General features: G+C 46.8%; 1 protein-coding gene across 12 annotated transcripts in view; it reads left to right on the top strand.

Moving 5' to 3' along the window:
* The window catches only part of si:ch211-285f17.1 (sickle tail protein homolog), a 79,889-nt gene that overhangs the window by 15,305 nt on the left and 40,322 nt on the right, over positions 1 to 24,262 (top strand). For 9 of the 12 annotated variants that reach the window (XM_062379806.1, XM_062379798.1, XM_062379802.1 and 6 more), the window contains exon 2: positions 20,265 to 20,551. In XM_062379806.1, coding sequence (XP_062235790.1) covers positions 20,265 to 20,551 — 287 coding nt within the window. Of the gene's footprint in view, positions 1 to 488; positions 622 to 18,704; positions 18,786 to 20,264; positions 20,552 to 22,840; positions 23,002 to 24,262 lie in introns of those variants that run through there. The other 3 variants (XM_062379807.1, XM_062379805.1, XM_062379809.1) reach the window with 3 other exon arrangements.

The following is a 24,262-nucleotide window of genomic DNA, read 5'->3' as shown; positions in this document are numbered from 1 at the left end:
ACAACCCCCCCCCACCCCCCCCCCCCCCCCCCCCCCCCAACACACACACTCTTGCTTAAAAAAAAGTATATCTGTCTCAGTTAAAGACATCCAAGCAGGAAGCCCCCTCCGTGTGTTTTCCTTCACCCTCACCCCCACCGGCTCCCATCCTCCTTCCTCCGTCTCTCTTTCAGCTCGCAGTGGCTTTCTCTCTCCTGATTGAGGGGAGCCAGACTCCGGGCAGAGTGGCAAGAGGTTAAAAAACCCCACTCAAGAGGGAACACACACATACACACGCACACACACATGCACATAGACGTCTACATGTGATCTGCCTTCGCCAAACAATGGCCGTTGGCTGCGAGGGAGGTGGGGGGGGCAGCGGTAGTTTCTTGGATGGCCTGATTGGAGCATAAACAGCAGCAGCCCCAGGAAGTGCTGAAGTGAGAGAGCGAGAGAGAGAGAGAGAGAGAGAGAGAGGGGTGTGTGTGAGGGGGAGTCAGGGGGAAGTGTGCAGATCTGTCGGGAGAGAGCAAAAAACTTTTGGACTGCGACGGTGCGTGAGTTAGTTTGTGTCACTCTGTTGCGTTCGAGAGTTTGGGCTTTTTCTTTCCATCAGGAGGTATCAGAGGAGTTAGAAAGGTGAGTCGTTGCAGCACACACACACACACACACACACACAGACACACACACACAATCACACACAAACACTGACACGAAACTTACAAATGTGCAGATGCTCAGTCGTGCACTCGTGAGTCAAAAACCCCATTTCCCCTGCATGGATTCAAATTGCTGCGTCCTGACTTGTCTTGTTTAAATATCATTTTTTAAATTCCACAATCTCTGTTTTTCAATGGTTTCACTGGAGTGTTGGAAGTGTGTGTGTGTGCTGCTTGCTGATGGTCTCCCCCTGCCTCTGAAAGCTGCTTGTTTTGCATAGCCGCTTTCTTTTTCTGTTTTTTTTTTCTATGGTGCCTTGAACCGCAGCCAGCCATTCAGTGCGTGAAGGGAAAAAAGAAAGGGCACCATCTAATGTGTGTGTGGCTGTGTCTAATTAAGCTGATGGGGGAGAAGAGTGGCGCGAGGGGTCAGGTCGCGGGAGGTTGAACTTGAAAAGAGGAGCTGGGTCACGTTCACCCAGGAACCAGGAGGTCCTCACTCAGACACTTATTACTCAGCTTCTCTCCCTGGGCAGAACTTGTCTTGATGTTTCTCCGCCGCCCCCCTCCGTCAGATCCCCAACTTGTTAGATCACGGAGAGATGACATTTGCAGATGAAAGCGGCTCGTGGTGAATCAGATTTGCTGCAGATTCGGCCGTGCACGCTGCTGTTTGCTCTTCGGATCAAATGGATTGCTGGATTTTCTCCCACCGGGGGGAGATGCTGCACTCCTCCTCTCAAAGTGAACATTAGTGTCACAGGGCAGCTTCAAAGCCTCGGCCGTGCTTTTACACATACACTTAAACTGAGCCGAGATGTAAACTAGTAAAAAGTTAATCCTCTGCACGTGATGTCTATTAGTGCCTGGTCTGTCACTGCACTGCAAATAAAATAGCATTTCAGGTATTTTACTGTCTGTGTAAATGTAGTTTCCCTGTCTGGAGCTGCTGGGGATTGCTCTAACTTTTTCCACTGCTGAGTAGATTTGCATCTGGAGCGAGCTGCTCTGCCCGAGCGCAGGCGGACGGAAAGAAAATGTGGTTAATTTCACAGCCATCCGCATGTAAGTGAGTAACCTGAATCTCATTTAACGTCAAAATATCATTTTTATCACCGTTAAATTGTCAAGAATCCACATAAATCGAATTGATTGTCAGGAAAAGCAATATCCTGAGATAAAACTAGACAGGGCGGCTTTGGCTCAGGGGGTCAGGGGGTAGAGCGGGTCGTCCTCTAACCAGAAAGCCGTTGATTCGATCCCAGGCTTCCCCTCTCCGCATGCCGAAGTACCCTTAGGCAAAATATATGTCATCAAGACTTTAAAACTCTCTTTAAGTACAAATCATTTACCATTTACCATTTCTTACATGGACTGAAGTTGTTTTTCACTGGAGAGAAAGTGAGTTACATCCCGAGGCAACGCGCCAACAGCCAGTTTTAATGTCGAAGCTCTGGAGTAATTCTCTGAAACCCTATTTCTTTACCACTCAGGTGTTCGGTGACGGACGTGATTTGTTGTGTCTCTCAGCGATGAGTATATCAACTCGATTCCCTCCGCCGGGAGGGAAGGTAAACTGGTCATAAAGAGGCGCCTCGTCAGGAAGACAAACGAGCTTGCACCCTTGCACCCCAATCCAGAGCCCCCCCCCCCACACCCCCACCCCCTGGACCTCATCCTTCATCGCCGGGTCGGGCCCTTTGACAGCGTCTCAAGTTTTCCCCGAGCCCTGCTGATGTAGCAAGTTGTCCGTTTCTCACACGAGGAGAAGGAAACCGTTTATTAACTGGGAGGCAGTGCTTTGGCTGCCAGTTTAATTCAGCCGAGCTATTTGTCTAAGTGGTAGCACATGAGGCGCGGTGAGGTTGGCAGTGTTTTTACAAGCCGAGGCACACACGGTAGCTCCCGACCATATGCCTCCATTTGTCCGATACAATTAGGAGACACTAAGGTTACGTCTTGACCACCTGATCGCCTGTCTGGGAACACTGGTGCACCAGTATCCAGACATAAACAGGTCGTATCTGGATCCGCGCTGGAGATAGAGCACTAATCTGGGCCATATGTATTAGCTGATGCTAATCTGAGGCCGTGGAGTTTGACGGCTGCCACAGGACGGAGAGCCCGGTGGAAACACACCTGGTCTAAGTGGGCGCGTGGCCAAGCGGCGGTGAGGCTGGTGGAGGGGGGGGGGGGGGGGAGGGGGGGGGGGCTGACCAGGTGTTTCTTCCAGAGAGCTGTCAACACTGTCATCTCTCATCGGGCCCCGAGCCAAACGACGCCACGTCCCATCGGGCTCCAGGGTTTGATCAAACCTCATTAGAGGGCTTTCATTTCCGGGCCCACTGGTGGCTGAGAGTTCTGGGGACGATGAACTATTCTCTACCACAGTGTTTGTAAAGAAACAAATGAATACAGAAAGAAATAAAACAGACAGAAAGACAAAATGATGATAATGTATTTTGCTGTTGGATTAACTAGAGCAGTGCCTGTTGTGAAGCTGACTGGTTGGAATGGGCCATTGATGCTGGTTGCAGTTTTCTCTCAGAACCCTGAAGCTGCTGCACAAAGAGCTGTTCGCCTGTTTCTTCAAAGTTCGGTGAAGCTCGGCTCAGTTCACAGAACCAGTGTCCAGATCGAAACATTGAAAAAGTAGTTTCAGAGCAAAAGTAGTTTATGTGGATTATTTCAGGGCAGCAGCAACAGAGTTTGAGGAAAGAGAGTTACCTCAAGTTGAGCTCTGTAAAATGTTCCAGCATCGGGTTCTATCCTAAGAATATGGTTGGCTGAAGCTTATTTAAAGTATCATGAATAAACTTTCAAAACTTTTTTTTGAACCTGAATCGGCCCTTTTAGAATACAACTTTTGCAGATTTCTATTCCTCTTCTGTCCTTGACGTCCTCCACAGGGTCAGGGACAGGGAAGCGTCCCCTGCTGGTACATTTGAATTAAACCAACTTTCAGATTTTGCCCCACACAAATTATACACGATATATATATTCTCAGTCAGCTGCGAATAGCTGATCTGGTTCCGCAGGCAGATTTTCCATCATGTCAGCAGCTTAGACCAGAGGCCAAAACAACTCCAGTCTAATAGAGGTGGGAATGATAGAGAGGAAATCCGACAAAATCTCCTCCACGTTAATTGACTTCTGCTCGTTGTAAATTGACCTCATTTTGAGCCAATTCATTTTTCGGCGGAACGGACGAAGCCACTCTTTGCAAAACCTTTTATTTCTGCAAGGTAAGAAAGTGCATACGAGCTTATCTTACTTTTAAAGTAGCCGAAGATAAACCATTTCTTTTACACTCATGGACATTTTTGCATTCCCTTTTTAGATGCAAGCTAAATGACTTTCTATAATGATTAACGACTCGTTCGGACAAATGTGACAGACCAGCAGAAAGCGATTTCATAAAGCAAGGATTTGTCGTTCAGCTAATAATGATTTACTGGTGTCACTCTTCTCAGCTTTTCCTCAGCTCCTTTTATTTTATGTCCATTTTTATGTGTTTTTTTTTAAAGAAATCCAAAGCAGAAAAGATCAAATTTAGCCACAAATCAGAATCACGAGGAACATAAATATCAGTTTGTCCTGCACAATAAAAGTGACACTGAGGATATGTCTCCCTTCGTCTTTTACGTGCTGTTGGGGCGACGGTGTGTTCGAGGCTTATGTTCGACCTCTGGAGTTTCGCTGCAGTCGTTGCTGTGAGCTTTGCTGTGACGGGGATTATCCGCAGAGGGAAAATCGTGCTTCCTGTCGTGTGAATGTCAAATTTGCCAAGACGTTTTTAGTTTTTTACGTACGTTCCTCTGCAGAGAGCGGGTCAGGGGAAAGTCACTGGAGGTTAAGCCACAGACAGGGGTGGGGTGGGGGGGGGGTCTCAGAGGAAGAGCAACAACTGTAAAACATCTGGTAACTTTTCCTCTGTATTCAGAAGGAGTGCTCCAACTCTTGTCAACCCCTCCCCGGCTATTTGGACGACACAAAAGTCCCTCTTGACGTTCACATACTTGAGTGACTCCACCTTTTCAGTGAAGTCATTTGTTTGACGTCTCCTCTTTTCTTTGGCGATGACGAGAATAGAGTCCGGGTGGAGGGGTGGGTGAGGGGGGGGGGGGGGTGTTTAAGACAAATGCTCTCCACCCACAGGCTCAGACAGACTGAGGCGGGAGACGCTCAGACAGACACTGACACTCTTTACCCACTATTAACCCTCCCAGGTCTTTTTTCCTCCCCTCCCCAGTGTAAACACCCCCCCCCCCCCCGCCTCTCCCATCCGTCCTCTCCTCCAGGCATGTGATTTGAATTTGACGCGGGGGCCTCCTCTTACACACAAGAAGCTGCCGGGGCTGTTTGTGTGCAGTGACAGACATGCTTTGTGTGTTTTTCCCTCTCCTCCGGGGAGAAACAATTTAGGTGAGGTCACATTGATAATTTGCCCTCAGGCTCCAGGGCCGTAAAAATATATTTGCTTACGTCAGTCTTTTTTCTTTTTCTTTTTAAAGCACTTGAGATGTTCTGTCCCCATAAAACGTTAATTATGAACAGTCTGAATTTGAGTATTAAATCTGCCTAATCCCAATAAATATGGATGAGTCTTCTGTCCTGAATCCTATTTAACGACCTGCTGTGTCTTGGCCTTTTTTCCACAGATTTAGCCTTTTTTTTATGTTTCCTATCGACCTCGCTAATGACTTATTATCACGGCGATAATAAGTCGCGACTTCATAATCACCCCTCCGCCCCGACAATCTCTGCGCTCTCTCATTTAGCCACAACTCCACCGCTCCTGAAAACGCTCCTCAAATCCTGTGACACACGGGATGTTTCTGTTAAGCCGCGGCTATTCTAGGAACGGCTGCTCTACCTGAGCGCTGGGGGTTTTGGAAGATATGAGGAAAACCTGTCTTCTATCTCTGCACAGTGTGTTTGGAGGACTCCTTCATGCACTGACTGATTAACAGTCGGGACTGTGTAAACACTGGAAAGAGGCCGAGCAGAGCGGTTTAATGAGCATCAAAATAAATCCATTTCAGGGTAAATGAAGTGACGGATCCACACAGAGCGAGTTGCTATATTTGCGGCGTGTACGTACGGATGAAGGCACAGAATCAGGTCTATATTCTCTGAGAGCTTTATTTAAGCAGCAGTGGGATTAGAAGTGTGACTTGTCCTGAAATCCAGCTGAGGACAGGTTCTGTCACATGTGATAAACTCATAAACACATTTGGTGACAGTGAGGTTTTGAAATATAAAGTTTGAAGAAAACTTTTAGTCTCACCAGTTTCAACGGATTGCAATGAATCTTTGTTGAGACAATCTTGTTCCCCAGAGGATGAATCCAGATTTTGAATGGTTCCCTCTTTGGTTGAAATGTTCACACTTTGACATTTAGTGGATGAAATTGCTGTGGAACTTGGTGCAGATATAATAAATCCTAATGACTTTGTTGATTCCCAGATTTGTTCTGCTTGTTGACATTTGAAACTTTTGAGGAAACGATATTCTAACCCTGTAAAACCAAACTATCAATTTGTATTTATATTCACATCTGTGAAGATGCCGTCTCCAGGTATCTTAGGGGTTGTGAATGTGTAGGTAGATGCCTGGACCTGATTATGTATCTTGAAGTCGTTTCACATCAGCTTCACACATTCTCACTGAAAGGAAACCGACATATTCAACATTCTTCTTAACAATTTCCATGAAAAGACCAAAACCAACCTGTCTACCAAGCCTGCCTGTCAGCTCTCAGCCAAAAAGAACCTTCCCTCCCTCTCAAAATCTAGACCGAATAATTTCATAACATAACTGTGCTCAAGCAAGAAGGTTACAGGTTTGAATCCTGGTTCGACTGATGGTCTTTATATGTGGACACACTCTCCCCGTTCAGGAGAGTGTGTGGACACACTCTCCTGAACGGGGTGGACCCCCACCCTGGCTCAGAACTAAAAGTACTAAGTGTTTTTAGTAGGGACCAAGTTTAGTCAAAGATTTTATGTCCTTGCTTTATTAAGGGCACCAGAAAGGTTTATGGGAAAAGACTGAACAACAGGCGAGGTCGATAATAAAGAAGCAGAATTTATTCTTGGTTTTGGTCTTTTCATGGAATTTATTGCTGGTAAGAAATGTGTTAAGTGCAATGTTACACGACTCTATGTCTCTTCGACTAAGAACCTTTTCGGTAACAGTTTGAAATAGTTTAATTTTTTTTGTAATTTTTCGGGCCCACACGTCTCTCCTGCCCCAGTGGGCTGCTCTACCCTCGGCTCCCCTCAGAGTCGTGAAAGCCATGTTGTAAAACCTGACATTGTCACTGTTGGAGTAAGTCTGCTCCACCTCGGTTTTCCTGAATGAGTTTCCATGGTACTGCCAGAGTTAATAAAAACTAAACATGTCTCCAGTGGTAAAATAGTTTTGTGATATTTCAGCAGTCGTTACAGCTGAAAATCAGAATGGGTCTTTGGTACTTTCCGTTTCAGCCCTTCGGTGACAGACTTTTGAGTTCGAGGCGTAAAAGCTCCTCCACAAGAGACACGTCGAGAAACTCTATATTTTAAAGCTGATCAGATAATATCTATATTATGCAGCAGTCATATGGTTTACCAGTCTATCATTACATTCCGCGTAAAATACTGGAAAATATGACGGGTAATTGGTTCGCTTGTATTTTTCCATTCCCACTCAGTTTCTAGCTGGAATTCCAGGCCGCAGAACATTCCAGCTTCTGAACATTTCCATTAGCCTTTCTAATAGCAGGAAGAGAGGGAGCAGCCCTTTAAAACACACACACACACACACAAACACACATTCACCCACATGCCAACACACACAGTTCCGTCCCTTGAGCCTTTATCACCTTTTCTTAGCACTTTTGTTTCGAGGTTTCCTTCCCACCGGGTTTTACTCTTCAAACGAGGGAGCGTGTGTATCCTCCCCGGCAGCAGCACAACAATGCCCCGGTTCATTTCAACCCTCCAAGATCGCTGGAGCCGACGGGCTGCTACCCACATGCTAAAGCTATTAGGTGGTGGATGAGGGTGGTCAGCCGCAGAGGCACTGCAAAATAACCATAGGGGCTGGGACGGGGGTAGGGTACCAGTAAGTGTGCGCACGTGCAGCTGTGTTGAAATGTGACTCGGTATTTGTGTAACCAATCGGCTGCCACTCAAATAACCAGTCCTTCCAAAGGAGGAATGTGCCTCGTTCACATCTTCAAGATATCAATTCATATTAGCCTCGGTAATGGCTTCCTGTTAATTTATCTGGAGTCTGCTCAGTATCCATTCAGTCTGACAGGTCCCGGCCGCGGCTGAGGAGGCCTTTATTATTAGACTCCACCCGTTCGGTGTCTCCGACAGTTTGATGGAGGACCCTCGGTGGAGCTGGAGAATGTCTTCATTACAGCCACTATAGTTTGAACTTACTGGGGAGTGGGACCACTGCACGTCCTCACTTGGAATCAGCCGGCACCAATTAGTCCAGCAATAATTGGGACGGAACTCCGAGGCTGAGTGTTTCATTCTGCTAGTGTACATCCGAGCTGTAGTGGAATATGATGAATTTTGATTTAATCTACGTATTATTACAACAAGCTTTAAATGATTGACTGTGTATAAAGATGGACGACACATCTCCATCTCCTCCCACTATCCCAAAATGGAAAACTAAACCAAACTGTAAAGTCGTGGGCTGCAAAACCAAAACAATAAGTTGAAAGAAGCTAAAGTTGTCTGTAGTTTAAAGAGCATCTGAACAGTTTGGTCATAATTCAAACAAATGGAAAAGAACAAGTCCTTCAACTTTAACAGACGTATATAGAGCCAGCATTACTGGAGCATTTGTTGGTCAGGAGAATGTTCCTGACCCCACCCGGTGATTTGGAGAAACGTCCACATCACCGGGGAGGCGGGGGGGAAAGATCTCTCCTTGTTTTCTATGTGTCTCATAACGACCGCAACATTCTCTCTGGACTATTAAGCCGTGCAGTTTCTATGGAGCAGCTGCACACTTCACACACTTCACACACAAACACACACGAACACACACAGGATGACAGCACTTGGTTTAAATGTCTGCTCCCTCCCTTCCAGCCTCGAGAGTGTTTGCTCTTCCTATGAGACGATGGCAAAGACACGCACACACAAAAGAATCCTTAACGTTTCCTATTTACGAGTCTGTGCTGCATTGCGGTTGGTGGTCTCGGAGTTTGCAGCGTACAGTATCATTTCCAATGGGGGGGTGATGTGTTTCACAGTCTGTCCCAGTAAGCTGGATTCACTGCTGCTTTGATCAGGGTAGAGTCCCTTCACTAATCGGCTTGAGCTCTGGATGTTTGCCCAGGACACGTTTGTGCACACACACACACACACACAAAGTCACGCACACACACACACAACTGTGATTAAAAAACAGATGTGAGGACACGGCCAAAAAAAGATGGTCAGAATAAGTCAAACAGGAACAAACTGACCCACAGATGTTTGATGACACATTTGCGTGCACTTATGTGCCACTTGTGACAACTTGGAGATTAAATCTGCAGTGAAAGTTCTCCCCGTGTTTGTGTACAAGGGGAAAAAGAGTTCTCTTTATCCCGAGCAGCCGAAAATAGAAAAATCAAATGACGTCAAGCCCACCTGGATGTTCTCGCCTTTGTTCGCAACCCGGTGGGGAACAAGAGAAAAGGGCCACGATCTCTGCTCTGTGCTTTAATTACAGCTGCAGGACACAGACAGGATTAGGAAAAGTAAATGCTCGGCTTCTGTCTTTTCTCCCAGTCGCTTTTTTAGAAGCCATCTAAGAGCTCTTAATAGCCCCGGGCTTAGCTGCAGATCTCTGCGCCGTGCAGTCGAGTGCTAATAAACAGGTGCGAGGGGATTTTTTATCAGCTGAAGGGTGAAGTGAAAAGATGGAGATGGAGACGGGGGAGAAAGAAACGGGAGATGAATGCATGTGGAAGGGGAAATGAGGAAGAGGTGCATCTGGAGTGTCTGTCACGGCCCTGCCTGCATTACATCACTGAGATGCCTCAGCACTGATGACATCGTCGGGCTGAGGAGGGAAGGTGGGGGCCGGCCCTCGGGATGATGTCATTAATAACCAATCAGAGGACTCGGGGAGCCGTTAGGGTTCTGGCTCAGCTCCTGAGGCTGATATAGTACAGGATCCCTGAAAATGTCTTTTTTCCCTCGTCTCAAATCATGGAGCCCTAGTGTCTTGTCCTCGGGTTATTTTTAGACTGATGGCAAATATAATTCAGACCTGCTCCTGCCTCAGCCTCAGACTGTGAAGTGTAAGCAGAGCCGAGTCCCCCAGCGAGGAGACGGTCCATGTAAATATAGACCAATCCACAGGGAATTGGCATTTCCCTGATCTAATAGCACATGAAGGAACTGCTTTGTGAGCGTCCGCACGAATAGAACAGTTTCTCCTTTATTGTGTTAGGTGTGTTCCAGGCAGTGTTGAGCAGCCGGTTGATTTCAGGCCCAGGAGGTCATTTAGATTCACCTTGATCTTCCTCTTTCAGGACCGTGACCATGGCATCAATTTGCACAACTAAGTTATCAGAGCTCCACTGATACACTGTTAGAAATGCACTTGTGACCTCGAGGTTTGACAAACTGTGACATCGTTTTCTGTTTAGCCTTTATTCAGAAATCCACGAGCACGAGGGAGCAGGGAAACAAACTTCAGTTAGACATTAATGGATGAACTCATACATTCACACTCCTCACCCTGAACGTCTGTTCCTGTTCGGGTACGATCAGTGAGAAGTGTGGAACTGACTGAGAGTCGCAGATTCAACTGTCAGAATCAGCTCCAGCAGATTGAAGAGCAAAGCTGAACTGTAGATCAGTTAAAAAGACTCGTTTATCTCTAATATTCAGCAGGAAACTTTTAAAATATGACAAATTCTGAGCAGAGTTGGGTGGATTTGTTACAGCAACATCTCTTCTTGTTCAGGAAGCTGAGGTTCATGGGTAATATCCACCGTTCAGTTGCAGTTTGTCTTCCTCTATACGAAAAGCACTTAATCACTCGGACACAGCACCCAGCATATTGAATCACCACGTGTGGCTGCAGAGGGCGCTGCTGCTTCAGTGAAAGTTACATTGCTTACTTTGCTTTTCTTTCCTGAAACAGATTCTTACTTGAGCAAACTGTTGAATGACTCTGCTGAACTACAAAAGACAGTTCACTCCTTCAATAGGGTGTTAAATGAGACTTACAATACAAAACTGATTAGAGCACAGTGACATTTAATGTAATAAAATCAGTCCCATTGTTCCCATTGAGAAACCACTCTACCATCCAGATACCAGTGTGACCTGACCCCTGCCTGTCTGTGCGTTATGGCCTCTCTCTCTGTGTGTGAAACTATTAAACTCTGCAGGAACTTGTGTTTCCCCTCCCCTCCCCTGGGAAAGCTGCAACATTTCCGTTACTGCAACCACACTATAATAAAACTTGTGTGTGTTTTTTTTTCTTACTTCCCCTCAGTGTTGGTCACCTGCATTCTTGTGATTCCTCCGAGAACTCTTCTCTTGCAGCTCTTGAAAATATTGACTTACCCTTTTTTTGGGGTGTGTTTTTAAATGGACAATTAGAGGTTTTTGTGGATTCACATTCTTTACGAGGAGCTGTGGAGGAAATTAATGCACTTGGCCGACAGAGTTATGCATAGTTTGTGCATTAAGGCATTTTCTCCCTCCCTCTGAATGAGTCTGGCCAAGCTGGTCCATATTCACAAACCTCCCACCTCCAGGCCCCTCTGCTCCACAGAGCCTTCAGCCTGGACTCAGTCCACCCACTGACTCATGCATATGTGGACACATGCATGCACAGGGTCACGCAGCCTAAGAAAGACACAGCAGGTTTTATCATAGATAAAGACCAGTTCAGAGTCACTGGTGTTCTCAGGGTGGCTCGGCGTCCACAGAGATTGGTTCACCTCCCTCCTCCACGGGCTCCACTCATCAGCTGCATCAGCTCTCACCTCTCCAACACAGGACCTCACGGAGCCACTCTGCTTCATCAGCCCCGACGTGGACACACACAGATGCAGACACTCGTCATTTGAAACAACAAGTCTTTATCTTCAAGCCTGATATCACACAGTTGATTTACTGTTTGGCAAACGCTGATTGTGGGATCGTTTTGCTTTAGTGACGCATTTGATTCCTGCGTTTACATCCCTGAGCTGTTGGGGCGTTAATGAGCTTTAGGTTGACGCATGTTAGGCTGTGCTAGCACGCAGTGGAAAAAGAGGGAGAAGAAGAAGAGATAGGCGCTGAGGAGAGAGAGGAACTTATGATTGACTGGCTCGAAAAAGTCCTAAGCTGCTTATCACTGTGCAGAGAGTCCGTTGCAGTGCAATCGCTTTTTAATAAATTTGTGAGGGAGTAAGCATAAGGCCTGTGCAGACTTAATGCATAGTTAACTCTCTGCAGTGGAGCTGCTTTAGTTTGCTCAGGACTCTGGAGCGTCTCCGTCCACAGCCGTCTTTTAAATGGACCGCACTCCATCTATTTATCAGCAGATAAGAGGAACAGGTGCTTCCTGCTGCTTGTGCAAAGTAAATCACGGCGTTTATTTACTGCATGGTCTGCGCCCGCGTGTGTGTCGATATCTCGAGTGCATATCTGCAACGTGCGCTTGTGTTTGAATTTGTTGACAGAGCGAACTTGCCAAAACAGATAAGAGATATCTCACAAACAAGCGCACGGTCGGGGAGAGGCCTGTGAATTCCACTCTCGCCTCGTTCAACACTTGGGACGCGTCGTACAAGCTGAGGGACGTGTCTCCGCTGGAACTGCCGGAGACACGTCCCTCAGCTTGAACTGTCGGCAGCTGTGAGGTCGGCAGTGAAATAATCATCTCAGGATCAGAGTTCTGCAGAGAGATGATGGCTCTTTTTGTAAGAAATAGAAAAACATGTCAGTTCATTCTCAGGCGGTATATAAAGATGGACGACCTGACAGCCCTGGAGAAGTGGAGTCTGAGCGTCTCAATCGTCCTCTGGTGGCTGGCGGCAGTATAGGTCGTGAACCCAGCTTCCTCCGTGTTAGTGGAAGGGACATGGAGCAAACGTTTCTGTCATTTGAGGTAGTTCTTATCACACCGATGTTTGTCCAGGAAACCGTCATGATTGGCAGCTGACACCGACTCGTTATAGGGTCGAGTGCATCTCCTCTCTCCCCCCCCCCCCATCCCTACAGCACAGACTCCAAATGTCATCATCGGCACAAGATGGTTCTTATCTGGGATGTTTTAGATTTAGAACATTTTGCATTTTGTCTTGTTGAGTTGTACAACATTTCACAGTAATTTCCCCGGTATAACAAAAAACAACCTCATCATTTTAGTATTGACACTCAGAAATAAAATCACACTAGTAGAATACGTTTCCAGATCAGCCCTGGTCCCAGTTAAGCTGTTAAACAGGTGACTCACTCACTCACACTGGGGATGCACTGAAGCATTTCTCAGCCCAGTGAGAGCGCGGTTATCTTTCCTCCAGGGAGAGAGTTCAGGGCCGGATCTCCTCTGGGGGGGGGCTCTGGCCCCCTGGAGGCCGCGGCGGTCAAGTCAGCGTGAGACCGTTTCCACAGAAATGTTTCTCTCAGGCGGGGGGGACAAGGTAGCAGCTTCCTCCTCTCTGTGCTGCTCAGTGCACGTCTCGCTCGCAGCTGCAGCTGTTCTTAGCATCGCTCAGTCCCCCCCCCCCCCCTCAGGACACCACCAGCCTCACTGTTGGCCCAGAGACGGTTGTCACGGGAGACCAGGAGACATCTGAGCCGGTGGACGAGGTTGACTTACACCTACTCCGACCAAGAGTTAATGAAGTGTGCACACTGCCGGGGGTTTCACTGGCAAACATGTGCATTTGTGCACTCACACTCACACATACACACACAAACCCATAACTGCACTCACAGACACACTAACAAACACACCAATTGGTTCATTAAGCGGCACTTAGTGTCTCAGTTAATAAATGACAAAGGAAATATTCTGGAGCCTGTTTCCTTGTGAAGAACTAAGAAAACACACACACACACACTCACACACCCTCACACACACACCCTCACACACACCCCCCCCCCAAGCTGTACAAATTCCTTGTGATCATTGCACAACATGCCTGGAGCATGATCAACAGCACCCCCTGCTGTGGGGAAAACCCAGTGCATCTCCCACCATGTGCAGTGGAGAGGAGGTAACAGGCTCCGGGTTGTTTTTTGGACTGATCCGGTGCTGATGTGTGTGCTGATGAGTGGAGCCGGCCAATGAACAAAGCTGTTTGTTTGAGTTGTCCTCTGGGCGTCTCGGAGGGAAGCATCAGAACCAACAGGCCGGAGCTGCCAGAGGCTCTCGCTCAACTCCCCCCCCCCCTCCGCCTGTTTACTTTGTGAGTCGTGCAACAGCAGGAGAAAGAAGAAGCAGATGGAGCGACGAGGGAGATGAGGGAGACGGCCGGGAACAAAATGATTAATTCGATCGAATTTCCCCCTGAATTTAAGTATTTACTTTATACGAGGGCAAGTGGATCAGACTGAGCTAAACTGCATTTAAGTTGCGGTCCATTCAGTGCGAAGGGTTTCTAACCTGGCGCTTGAGTTAAAGATCTACAGGATAAGCAATTCCACTCGACTCGGAGGCAAAGCTGCGGCCAAATCAATTTGCCGTACTTCATTGGGTTCAGCTACAGTGAAGAGCCTCACTTGAAATCTGCCGAGAGACTCGTGTGTGATCATTTAACCTTTATTGTGCAACGTTAAACTGTCAAATTCCCTGCTGCTCCCGTGGATGTTTTGATATCACACCAACACTCTCCTCCACTGCTACTATTTCCAGCACTTATACACACACACACACACACACACACACACACACACACACACACACACACACACACACACACACACACACACACACTAGACTCCATGTCTGTAACTCATATCTTTTGGCCATCTGCCTGTCAGGTTTGTTTATAAAGCTCCAGCAGAGGAGAAAGTCCCGACAGGCCTGTGTATCCAACTACACACACCCACTCTCAAACACACACACACACACACACATTGATAAAGTATATATTTGTGAATATGCAACTATCTTCATTGAAAGATGCACATTGTGTGTGTGTGTCTATTTTCCTTATTATAACGTGAGTGATGTGAGAAAAAGAGACAGAGACCGGAACCTAGAAGATGAAAAAATGTGGAAATTCAAGTAGAAGAGGAAAATCTAGTTACCCTGAGGAGTCCCACTAAACGCTTCCGGAAATCTGACATGTGGAATCCCAGTGACGTTCTTTTAAAGCCACTAATCAGAGTTTATTTGTCAGCTTTAAGTGTATAATTCATACTCAGTGTTTATTTTATCCCTGAGGGAGCAGACAGCATAAAGGACATGATTGAGAAACGCTGTTATTTGTTCACTGGAGCCTGCACAATGCCAGTGTCAGACATGGGTCATGTATGGGTGAATGCTCCCTCAGCACACACAGGCACCGTGGAGTTGAATCTGATCAGTTAGAGAAAGAAGAGGCAAGATCATTTAAAAGAGGTTTGGGGAGAAAAAAGAATATGAATCTGAAAAACACCAACATTTCTGTCGTATTGAATTCATTCAGTCCAGTTCTCTTATAAGCAAAAATGCCCATGTTGTGAGATCCTGACCTGAAACTCACAGAACCAACTCAAATCAAAACGAAGCCGCTCTCGTCTACAGCGTATCAGAGACAGAACCCGAGGCTAAAGTTCACCACAGTCACATTCAGCCGCTCTGATTGGTGGACACGTAAGTGGACAAGTAGAATTCCTCTATTTACTTGAGGTTTCCATTCCCCCCCCCCGCCCCTTTCTCCTCTCCTGAATCATTTCCACTCTACAACTGTTTTTCCCATTGTGTGCAAAAACCCATAAGTGTTGTACGTGACTTGAAAATTGCACCTTTTTTTTTTTTTACGACCTAAACAGGCACAAGAGTGAAGCAGACACCGAGATCGGATGTGAGATATTTCCTGCGTGTGAGCCTTAGTGTGTGAATGTCTGTGTTTGTGTGCATGTGGCGTGAAAAATGTGGCCGGGCCGCATAGCCGGACACATTTTCTCTGTCTGGTGTCGCTCACCTCCAGAGTGGAGAGTGGAGTGGAATCAGAGCTCAGAGGAAGTCGGTGGAGAAGTCGGTGGAGAAGTCGGCCTCTCTTCTGCTGCAGGCCTTTAGCTGGTCACCTCCACTGACGATCACTAAAGTCATTTGGTAATCATCCTTTGGAACAAATGCCTTTTGAGTTATTGTATGGAAAGTACTTGGTGATATATCCGTCTGGAACATGAGAAGCACTGTGTCTCCACTTCCTCCCGCTCTCCAGAGATGAAGCCAAAGTATCACTGCCATCTTGTGCCGAAGACGTCAGCTGCAGCCATGGTCGGTGAACTTTGGCTTCACTTTATGTTCAGTCTAGTCTGGAAGTGTTGAGACAAACTTATCAGACTTTAAATCCTTCGCCCCGGTTGGCATTGTGTATTTTCTCCTTTAAAACGACTTTTAAACTAATAGACTCTCCGTTAAAATGTATGTTTTTACAGTAAATCAGGAGCTCAGTTACATCTAATCATATTACACCAGACTCAGTTCCACATGAACGTCTCATCTGATGCAACGACTGCGATAACTTTGACATAATAAGAATTCTGTCAGGCTGTCACCAGTGGACCAGTGCTGTAGTGTGCACGTGCCTCCATGGCTCCAGGGCATCGCGATGTGAGCGCTGCTTTTACTGCACACAACAGGGCTTTGTATCTCACTGCATAGTTATGGGACAGTAATAGTAGGGGAGAGTGGGAGTGCGACCAGGGACACATTCCTACATAAATAAGCCACAACCAGAAAGTAGCAGTAAACAGCAGGAGGGGTCCCCCCGCTCCCCCCGCTCCCCTGCTCCTCCTCGTAAGACCTGGCCTGGGTGTTCATGGACAAGTGCTTGACCATTGTCTTTCAAATGAGGAGACCATCATGTACTCAACACGGGCAGCTGGGAAAGAGCGAGGGACATTCTTGAGCTGTTGGACGTGAGCTGGATTCACTCAGTGACATCCTGAAAGAAGGAGGTCATTTCTTCAGGGCCCGGAATGCTGACAGGAAAAGTGCGGCGGGGCAGGTTGCTCGGACCACAGGGTGTAATTGCTGGTTCTGAAGGAGCTGCTTAAATTATGAGTTTGCCTTGGCAGGGACGGACCTGTTGGGATGATGCATGTGTCCCTGTCAGACCAGGACACCTCTGACACGGAACACTCACTGGTTCAAATTCTTTTGTGAGATTTCTACAGAAAAAGGCAGCATTTCAAATGTCTAATAATCCATCAGCTTCTAGTTGTTAAAAAGGTGTTTCCATTTAAACAACTACAAATATTTAAAGATATAATGCGTATATATATATTTTGTTAACTTGTGTCCAATTATCCAAAATGTTTCCAACAATGTTCAGACCCAGAGGAATCTGGAGGAAAAAGTTTTCTTATTCAAGGTATCTGCAATCCCCAGGGGGCCTTGTTATTGTTTTGATTGAAAGACCCCTAGTGGATGAAGTTGGAATTGAAGAAAATAGAAAACAAAGTTAAAACACACTCCTGTTTCTGGACTCTTTGTTTCGGCTGCTTGTGGCGATCAAGCAGAGGAACATCCTATCAGAAGAGGAAAAACCAAACCACATAAAGCTGCGGCGCTCGCCATCTGCTATTTAAGCTATTATTGAATGCAACATGTTTGAGCCTGTTCTGTGGGGGAGAGAGGGATTCTGGGAAACATAGGAAATCGCTAACTTTGTGGTAAAGTTTGTTCCTTGAAAAGAAAAATCACTTTTCTCCTCCACAGTGTAACACCTGGAATTGATTAAACATTAAAGATAAGACGTAAGATTGGATTAAGCTAACTCAATTCCACAGTGTGATGAAATGACGTGACCTCTGCTTCTGTTGCCCATTGTGCAGAAACACGTGAGCGGGTCGAGTCAGACACAAACTGGGTGGAAACAGACTTGTCTCCATATGTTAGACATCATCCCGTCAGCTGCTGCATTGTGTTTGTTCATGCGCTCATCGCACCACTTTCAATTACATGGCCCACGAACCAGGCCATTGATCCTCCTCACTTTTTTTTCCCTCTTTCAGTTTGTGCCGACGTCTTCCCCGCAACGTGTAGATTGGGTCACTTGCATCAGCAGCTGCAGAGAAATGAACTCATGCACAGCGGCCCCCAACCCCCCCCCCCCCCCCCCCCCCACCTCCTCTTCCTCCTCGACATCACACATGTACAGACTGACGTGTTTGCACAGCGTATGTAGCAGATGAGCATGTTTGCGGACTGTCACAGGCAAACAGGGCAGCGTTGCTTTCACGAGCACTCGGAGCGGACGCAAACAGAAACATGGTGTCCCTGGAGCTTCCCTAATTGGAAAACAACACCGCCCGCAGGACTGGCTGCTTGCCTCGCTGGGGTCGTGGCGTTGATCAGATAACTCGATCACATATGAGCCGGCTGCCGTACGCTCAGAGCCGCTTGGATGTGGCTCAGAAGTGGGTTATGACCCGTTTGGATGCTCTCTGGTGTCTGGTGGGCCCCTCGGCAGGGGGACGGAGAGTTAAACAAAAGACAGCTTGCAGAGAAAGTCCTGATGAAGCACAGACTGTGTGTATATACGTGTGTGTGTGTGTGTGTGTCGGACAGTTTTATTGACACCTGTTAATGTCAGGGTCCTGTTTTTAAGAGGAGACAATGTGTTTCTCATCAGTATCTTCTTTTATTTGCTCCGTGTCTCCAACTTGCACTTTTTGCATCCAGCCTTTGACCACTAGCAGGAGAGCTTTGAGCCCCAGGGTGAAGGCCCAGTCGCTCTGTGTCCTGGAATGCAGTTGACTGTCTAAATCCCCACCAGTCTATCCTGGGGCTGTGGGGCAGGGCCTATCTCAAGCCCCCTTTTTTTTCCACGTGAGCCACGTCTGGAATCTCTGAGCAAGCAGTTGTAGTCGATTCTCCCGGCCGTCGCTCTTCCACCGCGTCGCGTTGATCCCAGAATTGCGATGGAGGAAGAAATAGCCGATGAAGACAAAGATTGTTCCCACGGGGAAGGTAATGAGCTTTTCTGACATGACACCTGCAAACGATCCTTCAGCGGTTTGAGTCTGTGCTCTCTGCTGAGTGTAATTCGGGTGGCAGTGGGGGTAAAGTGTGTTTGGGAGTTAAAAATAGGATTGGAAGTACATGAGACGCGCTGGGGCTCTGAGCCCGGGCAGGGTTGGGCTCTGATCTGATAGTGTTGGTGACGCGAGCCTGTGTGTTTGGTGTTTACCGACCGAAGCAGTTTTTGTGTTTTGACAAAAGCCGTAGGAATTAAATGGGAGGACATTTCCCGGCACAGTGAAAACAACTAGGAATTCAACCGCTGCAGCTAATGGGAAAGTGTTTTACCACTCCTGAGTTCCACCTTCGTCTCAGTCCCAACACGTCTTTGAGAGGAAAGTGAGAAATTCCTTCTGTGGCTCACCCTGTGTTTTCAAGCTTTCAGAGAAAAGTAATTCTAACCTCTCACAAAATCAAAATCACTCCTCTGTCAAACGCTGAGGAGCTGAACTCTTTATGTGGGCCTTCATTTTCCACCATTACCCTCTGAAAGGTGCATATTATAGCTCTACCTGCCTGTCTGGAAAACAGGCTTATTGCTTCTTTCCTCCTCTTCCTCTCCTCATCCTCCCCATACACTATCCCTCATATTGATGGATTACAACTGTGCGCCCTCAGGCCCTGATCGATTCCAGACAAGATAACAAAGTGCAAAGATGTTCATACGCCTAAAGGAGGCTGTGTTTACTTTATCTCCACTCTGCCCTGTAATCAAGTATCCATCTTCAACACTTTATTGTTGTTTTCATATCGGGAAAGAAGGGGACGGATCGCCGACTGCAGGATAACGGCGACACCGGCCTTCTGCTTTTACTGTAACACCGTGAACCCGATTGCAACAGCTGGAAAACTCAAAGTCTGTCTCACAACAACTGAAAAGACAAAAAAGACAGATCCTCCTAATGTCTCTGAGGGAAATCTCCCCTCTCACCCTGGTGCACCTGGTTGTTTCTGCTCGGCCTCGGCGTCTCACGAGGCTCCGGGTGAATAAACAGAGGCTCTGGGGTTCTCAGTTAGTGTCGCCCCGCCCCTCATGGCATCTGTTTCCAGTGCGTGTTATCATCAGCAGCATTGTGACTGTCACATTCAATTTGGGGTTTATTCTTTAAATATACAGGAGCATGAATAGATAATGAACCGTGCTCAGACAATGTTTGTTTCAGTTTTGCCTCTGGGGAAACTATTAACATCTTTTTGAATATCGAGTCAGTTTTTTTATTTTCTCTCATGGGAGGAGGCAGTAAGAGAAGCTCACAGTTTAGATTTTAATAAAGTCTCTGTATAACATTGTTGAATTTGTTCTTACCTGCCCTCATGACCTACGGCAGCAAAGCATATGTGCACGCACTTGTTGTTGATGTCAAAACATTCCCATGGAACATGTGTTCTGACCCCTGGTCTCTCTGTGCCCCCTCTGTTCTCCCTCAGAACAAAACAAGAGCAACCTGAAGGTCACCTCACCGGAGGATGCCGAGCGCGTGGGCCGCCGACAGGCCTCCCCAAACGGGACGCCGCCATTGAGAGCAGACGCCAGAGGCAGCCGAACTGTCCCCCGGAGGCACACGTTAGGGGGAGCCCGCGGCTCCAGAGAGATCCTCGCCATGCAGCCGCCGGACATGGACAAGAAGAGGGAGGCGTTCCTGGAGCATCTGAAGCAGAAATACCCCCATCATGCCTCAGCGATCATGGGCCACCAGGAGAGGCTGAGGGAGCAGGTCAGTCAGAGGCTTGGATGTGGAATGTTGGGATCTCATTGTTTGGTTTGAATTATATTGTAATTAAAACATTTCGGTCTATTGATATTAAAGCTGCGTACATATATTACCCATGGATCCAAAGAGTTGAGACTTCACCTGAAAGTCCAGATTGGTAGAGAGTGATTAGTCTGAAAGTTTGAAATATCCTAAAAAGTGTTTTCACAATGCAAATGAGGTGAACCATGATTCACTTTCATCCTGTTCAAGACCGTTACTTCTTTTCTTCTCTTTCGATGTGACTTGGTTTGGCACTAAAACACCAAAAGGCGATGAAAGTTGGTGGAGACCAAACTGAGATAAAAAGAGAGTGAATAATTGTTTCGTTTGTTGGCAAGAATCAACTCAGATTTGTTTAAATATATTAACAATAACTTTTTATCAGACAATAAAATGTAAAATGCAAATGTTTTACCTGTTTTTTCTTTGCTTTATTGTCCATTTTATACGATCTTATATCATTTTTAGTTTAGTTCAGTCTGGAACAGCTTTATCTTACATCTGTAAAATCAAACAAATAGTTCTTCACATAAAAACTATGAGAAAAGACAGGTCTGTATCTCTGCAGTTTTTACAGAATCACATCCTCTTGGTGATTTGTCTCTGAGTTACAGGTGCTTTATTTCTCCTTTGCACACTGAGGCAACAATGCAACTGCAGTACTACCTCCTCCCTTTCCCCCCCCGTTGCAGGTTACATGTGAAATCTGTTTTTATAAATCAGCCTGTCACATTCCCCTCCCACAGCCGCCGTGAAACAGTAGAAAACATGCAAACCACAGGCACTTTGAATGGCCTGCTCACTTTAAAGCCCCTTTTCACCATAAGTGGACTTGCTTATAGCTTCAGACCTGGTTTGTTTATGCTTGACGACAGCGTGATGGATCAAGCATACATCCAGTGTTGTTAGGGAGATTTCAAAGATTATAAAGTCTCCCTTTCGCCGTCAGCTTTCTGAGCTATACGACTCTGCAGAGGTGGACGTTTGACTTTACCTGGTCGTCGTCTGTGTGTTGGCTCCGGGTCACAGGAGACAAGGGGGAGGGGCAAGCTGGCTTTTGTAGCCAAAACAATCGAGGTAATGGTGAGACTGGCACCGAGCCACAGGGGAGCTCCGGGCGATAGTACGAGGCATTGTGCAAGAGGGATTTGGTGTGCTGTTTTTCAGATGCCACATGCAAAATGAACCCTATTCATGAGGCGCTGCTTCAATCCACTGCATTGATCAGGAATTTGCATCGGTGATATCAGGCATCCGGGTGGGGGGGGAGTAGTTACTCTATAGCTGCTTTCAGACATGCACTGGACCTAAGGGGCTGCATGAGGGAATGCAAATGTCCCAGTGAGAGCCACCGGACTTTCTACAGCCGGTCCCCTGTTTAAAAATGTCTGCAGAGCATCAGAAGGAGCCGATGTGAGAACAAGGCACGAGCGAGTCGGGGTATTTATCAACGTTTCTGACACGGGAATAAAACAAGTGTCTCAGATTGGAGAAAGAGAGAGGCCACACACGTAGAAGACCGAGACGAAAGATGTTTACAGAGCTGTTTTGTCCATGTGCTGTAAACAGACAACATGTGATCTCCTCAGCGGATATCCTGCCCCTGCCTGCTGCACCCCCCCCTCACCTGAGCGCTCAGGGGACGGCTGTGAACGCCTCTGGTTCCGTCAGAGGGAGTTTTCTCTTTCAGTCGTCGCCAAAGTGCTCGCATTGTTCACGTGTGAAAGGCAGAACCTCCGGAGAGAGATTCAGGATTCAAGAAGGTTTATTGTCATTTGAAAATCATGAGATACGTGAGACGAGCGATGACATTAAACACTAGAATCTAAAAACTAAGAAGGAGCAGCAATTAAATACAATAAAGCAAAAAACAATAAAACAAAAGAATCTCAAACTGATCAAAGATAAACAAATATGCAAATTAAAAGTTATTGCAAACTCATCAAATAGTGTGTGAGCTCTTTCCTTCACGCCCCACATCTGTTCTGAGGTTTAAACATTTTGTTTTCAACTCAAATAATTCAACTACAGAAACTTTTTTATTCTACTTCTGAGGACCGAGTGTGATCGGATCTCCTGGGAGGGGTGGGGGGGGGGGGGGGGGTGGGAACTGTTTGTTTTGAACTGCAGGCAGTCAGACAGGTAAGTCCAGTTCCGGACCGGGGTGGAGTCAGTTGCCACGGCGACTCGTGATGTCACCGCTGGGGGGGTGCTCAGTGAGTTTTCGTGTAGGTGCCTGTCGAGGCGAGCAGACCGAGCGCGTGAGTGTGGGAGCGAGGCTGTGCAGAGGAGCCGATGGAGCCGCTGGTCTGGACGCATGGCGCCAAGGAATAAAGATCGAGGGGAGAACTTTTTACGCACGGAAATAAAACGCAACATCCTCCGTTTTTAAAAAACCCCGATCTGCAGAGGTAGGAGATGCGTGGGGGGGGGGGGGGTTGACTGTATGTAAGAGGATCCGTAGCAGCGCGGGGTGTGCGTGCACTCCATTGCGTGGCTTTATTTGCGGAGTGAAAAACGTCGAGGAGTTTGTGTTGTTGCAGCGCGCGCGGTGCACGAGAGTCTGTCAGGTGCTGCGGAACTCCCAAACAGCGAAGGAACAAGAAGTTTTAGACTCGAAGCGTAACTGAGATCTGTCTTTAGCGGGTTCCTGTGTGTGTCTGTGTGTGTCAGTGTTTTTCAGTGTGTGTCTATGTGTGTCTGAGGTGTTGGATGAGTCGCTGTAAATCCTCCACACCGCACGATCACCTGCAGCTCTTTTAACGACAGGTTAACTGTGTTGACGTCATTGCGAAAACAAGTGATCCGTTATTTAGGGGAGTTTGATTTTTCACCCCCCCCCCGCGACGTGATGCATCCTGCAGGATACTGAAGTCGCTGTTTGTTATCGAGACTCGAATTAAATGCACGAGTGATGAGCAATTAGTTACTGCGCCATTTTGACGGAGTGACTTTCACAATCTATAGAAATTGAACCTGTTGTTGCTTCATCTGTAACTTGTCTAGTTTTGAATTGTGTGTATTTATTTCCACTTGGCATGTGGCCGTGCAGACTAATTCCTACAGACTTAAAAACTGGAGCGTTTTAGCGCCTTTCAGCTCATTTAGTTTTAGTTTTACAGTCCGTGAAATCATCAATTTACGAAAACAGCAGGGGGGTGGAGACCAAAACAACAAATAGGAGAGTGAATGTGGGTGTGTGGGTTAGGCCAGGAACGACCCCAACGAAATCCTGAAGTTTATAAGCCAATAATAACAACTTTATAAAACAATAGAATATCATTTATCTGTGTTTTTAGCAGTTTCTTCATGTCCCCCAAGTGGCCAGAAGTTGTTATTGCAGCTTTCATATATTTTTGTGTGTAGTTACAGGACCATCTCCTGGGTGGTTATACTAATAATGTGTGACAGGGTTCTAGGAAGCTACAAGAAGAGGATTACCAAGTTGTATCGAAAATGATGTTTTGGGTTCTTCCAGGGTCACGGAGGAGTTAAGTTAAAAAACTTCTTGTCCTTTTTAGATGGGAACAATCTGCTAGTTCCTGATACTGTAAGAACATTTTGAATTTGAAGGTCTCTCCTTTGTCTGCTGAATCACTAAAATGAGAGATGCAGTGACCCGTCAGTGTCGATTATCCGTTTATAAGACTTGACACTTAAATTTGATTTCGG

This window comes from Platichthys flesus, chromosome 21 (genome assembly GCF_949316205.1).
Source record: "Platichthys flesus chromosome 21, fPlaFle2.1, whole genome shotgun sequence".
Classification (NCBI taxonomy): Eukaryota; Metazoa; Chordata; class Actinopteri; order Pleuronectiformes; family Pleuronectidae; genus Platichthys; species Platichthys flesus.
This window is presented reverse-complemented; position numbering and strand designations above follow the sequence as displayed.